The sequence below is a fragment of the Diaphorina citri genome, unplaced genomic scaffold, assembly GCF_000475195.1.
Source record: "Diaphorina citri unplaced genomic scaffold, Diaci psyllid genome assembly version 1.1 scaffold7067, whole genome shotgun sequence".
Classification (NCBI taxonomy): domain Eukaryota; kingdom Metazoa; phylum Arthropoda; class Insecta; order Hemiptera; family Psyllidae; genus Diaphorina; species Diaphorina citri.
The window spans coordinates 1-4,810 of record NW_007384443.1 but is presented as its reverse complement, the minus strand read 5'-3'; the positions used below and the strand labels follow the sequence as shown (position 1 = coordinate 4,810).

Sequence of the window (4,810 nt, the reverse complement as noted above, 5' to 3'; positions counted from 1 at the left end):
CTTCAATCATTATTACACTCCATATAAAAGATAAGATAGGATAAGATTTTTCCGACCGAAAGAAGTCAAAAGGGGGGGAAGGAGAAGCGAAATCCCTGCTGTTCCTCGGGGAGTCGTTAAAGGGAATAGTTTGGAGCTTTTTTCACAAAAATCGCAGCACTCCACCACCGAATTGGAGGGTGTTCGGAAGCCATCAAAAAGAAGAAAATTTGCTTCTTCTTTCTTCCCTTTTTTTCAGCAATTTGGTAGTATAATAAAGATGTTGATAGCTGTCATCCATGAAATTACGTAATTGAGTAGACTGAAGGGCTCAGTTCAGTAAACCACTACTTCATTTTTTACTGTAACTTTAAGGCGAAATGTTGAGATTTCACAAATATTACTCATGTTATGTACTAACTTCGTGGGAATGAAACTGACAGGGAGGATTTTTACATGTGAGACTGCCCCTTATTGGTCTTTATTTGTTCACAAAACCAAAATCATACATATGATTTTTTCATAGTTTTTTTTTTTTTTTTTTTTTTTTTTTTTTTTTTTTTAGAAAAGGGTTTCAAGGGACTGTTGAGCTGCTCAGAGGGTAGCTTCAAATTCTTGGGCTTTACAGGGTTACCCACTGTATCATTTTTATAAATGTAACCAATTAATGTTTTACTGTTCTTTGTGTTCTATCGGCAGTTTATATTTCATTACTTGGAACGTCGCAACACGACCGCCCGGGGAAAATGTTCGAACATTGCTTGATCTTGGCCGATTTCCACCCAATGAGTTACCCGACTTTTACTTTATTGGGTGAGTTAAAAAAAAAAAAGAATCCCAAAGAGATGGCGCTCCTTCGACCCCGCCAGGAATCGAACCAGGGACAACTTGGTGGATCTGGAAAGGTGAATTTTCAGCTTAGAACAAGTTGTTCTAAGCTGACAGTCTAAATAAAGCACTACTTATATTTATACTTATACTCCGGGGTGCAGGCCTATAGTGTGATACCCACTCGGGCACGGAAGTTGCTCATAAAGTAGATTTCTTATTTTCCCTTTGTACCACACACCAAAAATCTACTCTAAGGCTTAGGTGTAGGGACAAATACTTGTAAAACAAAAAAGCGATGTTTTCATTTTCCCCTATTGATTAAAATTTCATTATTTGTGTTTCAGATTACAAGAAGTTAAGTCTCAACCCCAGAACTTCGTGCTGGATTCATTGATAGACGATCCGTGGACCAAAGCATTCAAGTAAGTCCTATTAAGCAGTTTAAAGCAGTACAAGTAAGCCCTATTAAGCAATAAAAAGCAGTATAAAGCAGTAAGCCGTATAAATAAATAATATTGCTATTACTATTCCGACCAACCTCGACATTGGTGTTGGTGGATCTGGAAAGGCTAAAGACATTACAAGAAGTTAAGTCTCAACCCCAGAACTTCGTGCTGGATTCATTGATAGACGATCCGTGGACCAAAGCATTCAAGTAAGTCCTAATTAAGCAATAAAAAGCAGTATAAAGCAGTAAGCCGTATAAATAAATATTATTGCTATTACTGTTCCGACCAACCTCGACATTGGTGTTGGTGGATCTGGAAAGGCTAAAAATCTCGGGACCTATAGAAAGGTTAAAGTTATGTGATGCAGCCCTAATTAACAGCACAGCATGTGTGACAAGCATGGTTAGAAAATGACTGTTGGAAAATGAGTTATGTCTGCCAATCACGCTCAGACTCTGACAGACCGGTATTATTATTATTTAAATTTTATCTATTTTTTTTTCCTTCTAGGCACTTTAACTATGCGTTAAAACATGTTGTCCACACAATTTTAAATTTATTTATCTACTTCATTAATAGGTAAATACACAAAGAATTTTCCCCGAGCCTAAGCCTTCATCGTCATCCCACAAAGAATTAATGCTTTTTTTTTCAAGAGGTTTGATAAAAGGAACTGTAACTGCCAAGTTTATCGTCCCGAAATCGAAGAGAGAAGGAAGACAGGGTAGGAGAAAGCCAGCCGTTCCGAGAACGAACATTATCCGTTCAGGATAAAATCCATGATATAATCATTCTGGGTTGAATGGTAGAGATTGCTCCAGGCAATAATTTCGCTTTTTGTAATTTCTTGTATTTGTTACAGTAAATTATAACCAATAAAGAGTCTAAATTAATAATTCTGTTGAAATTTTCAGGACTGCGTTATCACCACATGATTATGTGAAAGTGAGAACAGTTCGTCTGGTAGGCATACTACTCAACGTGTTCTGTTTGAGGAAACATCTGAATTATTTGAGGAACATGGAGTCCGCAATTACCAGGACAGGACTTATGGGCCTGTGGGTAAGTTGTTGTTTTTTGAGGTTTGATAGAGGGTGTCTGTATGAGATGAGAATGGAAGGTATGAGACCAAGAGGAAGACCAAGGTATCGATATAGTGATGACATCAGAGCTGATATTCAAAGAAAACGAGGAAATTGGAATAATATCAAGAGGGAGCAGAGATACAAAGATCGAATTTGGTGGAGAGGCTTCGTACATCGACCCGTCCTATGATGGAACATTTATGGACTGTTTGATTGATAGAGGGTGTCTGACTGGGGAACTTTAAACCCTGAAATTTCCCTTCCTAAGGAAATAGCAAAAGGTTCAGTTTAAATACCAGTCTGCGTCTAGAGATATACGGCGTTAATTTGCGTGTAGTGAATGCGCACTTTGCTGCGCATGAAGATCAAATTAACCAGCGCATTTTAAATTTTTTTTTTAAAATTTCTCCTCTTTTTTTTTTTTTTTTTTTTTTTTTTTTTTTTTTAATCGAAGCGAAAACAGGGTAGGATAAAGCCAGCCATTCCGAGAACGAACCTTATTTAGGATAAAGTTCTCCCTGGTCGGGATTCGAACCCGCGACCTACAAGGCAGGCTACCTTCCAAGATACATAACTAAGCTGGTGTATATCACCTTGATCTTTCATAAATACTCATAATATTGGTCTGAGAATTTTAAACCTTGAACTTCATCTTGAAAGAATCATCTCTGGTACACACTGTTTTGAACAAACTCGTTTTTCATTTTCACTGATCGTGTGATTCACAGGTGTCCTCACTCAATCTGCATAGCTGGTTTCAGTTCACATGAACGAAATGAAGGCATAAACTTGTAATCGCGTTACTAGTGGTAATGCTAGATAGTTGATTATCTATCTTAGACCTAATCATGTGGGCGGCCTTGAAGACTCGTGACGTATTTGCCTAGCGCACTACGACAATGAGAACTTTGAATCGAACATCAGTGCGATTTTTTTCTGCCTGAGATTTTTCACCTGTGATCATCAACATGGACAAATTAAGGTAATTGTTTTTTTAGATTTATAAACTATTAATAGACTTATAAATCTTGTAACTAATTTTATTTCTTGTAGTGCTGTTGATGGGATTTTGGATTTATATGGCCGAAGGGACTAACAATTCCCAAAGAACGACGTAAATAAATCGAAACCATTTCTAAGAAGGTTAATAATTATTAATTAAATTCAAGTATTAAATATTAATTATACCGTTCTTTAAATTTTATTTTTCTTCTTCTTCTTCTTCTTCTAATTTTACGATTCTCCTCCCACTTTTGAATCTTTTCCAATAAGTACTTGGTAGGTACTTGATTCAGTCGATATCAAGTTTTCCACACGAAACGTTTCCTCCTGTCTTTTCCTTTCAATGTCTCTCGAAGGAGATCTTAACTCCTCAAAAGTATGATAAAGCCTTTGTAACCTCCAGCTAACCAGGCTCACCAGGCTGGTTAGGGTTTGGCTGCTCTGATCCCTATTCATAGTCCTCTCAGCAAGACACTGGTCTGCTCCCTGTTTAAGGTCCCCCAGCCAGACCATTATAAACAGTTTAAATAATAAAACCATTTTCCACTGAATTTCAGCTACATATTCTGGATAGGAGACCTCAACTTCCGCCTCAACAACCCTGAAACCTACACTCAAGATATAATCACGGATAGAATCAGGGATGGACAGTTTAATGATCTACTTGAACAGGATCAGCTGAGAGCTGTGATGCAATCAGGAGAGGCATTTAGTGAATTCAACGAGACCACGCCTACGTTCCAGCCCACTTTCAAGTATCAGTTCAACTCGCACAACTATGATAACAAGTAAGGCCCTGGTTTGTATTTATTTTTATTTCTTACAAAACTCAGTCAACAAATGAAGACGTTGCTCCGGATTTTTTGAGAACTGAGATGCAATAAACTTACTATATTATATTTACTCCTCTTCCTTTTCTCCGCCTTTGCCCGTGTACAGACGGAGTCGGCGTTTTTCGTCAGCCTCTCAATCAGTCCTAGGTTGATCACTTTTGGGCTGACGTTTAGTTTTGGCGACAAAATGTCACAAGTGGATGCCCTTCGCACTCAACCTTTTCTATTTCTCTAGCAAGGGAAATTTCAGGCTGGTATGCTCCCTGTTTAAAGTTCTCCAGCCAGACTTTCCATCTATCTACTGATGGCTGGAATTAGAATATAATTACCTTGTTTACACTGCCAGCATAGGACTGGAAAGTCTCTTTACGCACTCAGTATAAATAAGTTCTTATTATCTTATCGTTTTAAGAAGTGAGAGATATGTGGGACTGCCCAGTACCCATTACTAGCCGACGGTATAAGACAAGTGTGGTATTGAAGAGAAATAAGTAATCTATAGTTCATCCAGATCAATGTGACAGCAATGAGTCATCAACCCAAAATGAAGGAACAGATTGTAGGAAATCCTTAAATTGTTGCAATTCAGGTAAAGGTCTATTTTTGATAAACTCTCTCTTCTAAAATGCAG

The 4,810-nt window shown here is 37.8% G+C and overlaps 1 protein-coding gene across 1 annotated transcript; it reads left to right on the top strand.

Annotated features, from left to right (window-relative positions):
- The first annotated feature begins 646 nt into the window (after positions 1 to 646).
- Positions 647 to 4,141, top strand: LOC103522147 (phosphatidylinositol 4,5-bisphosphate 5-phosphatase A-like). The gene is made up of 4 exons (XM_026832468.1): positions 647 to 792; positions 1,155 to 1,232; positions 2,174 to 2,500; positions 3,904 to 4,141. Exons 1-4 carry the CDS (start codon positions 647 to 649, stop codon positions 4,136 to 4,138), a joined length of 786 nt encoding a protein of 261 aa, XP_026688269.1. The 3' UTR covers positions 4,139 to 4,141.
- Positions 4,142 to 4,810: the final 669 nt, after the last annotated feature.

What these genes read in the sequence shown, in the direction of transcription:
- LOC103522147 (XM_026832468.1), top strand. Translation starts at nt 647, where the DNA reads ATGTTTTACTGTTCTTTGTGTTCTATCGGCAGTTTATATTTCATTACT. An exon ending in CCCGACTTTTACTTTATTGG is followed by an intron (nt 793 to 1,154) that starts GTGAGTTAAAAA and finishes TTTGTGTTTCAG; the next exon opens with ATTACAAGAAGTTAAGTCTC. An exon ending in AGATACAAAGATCGAATTTG is followed by an intron (nt 2,501 to 3,903) that starts GTGGAGAGGCTT and finishes ACTGAATTTCAG; the next exon opens with CTACATATTCTGGATAGGAG.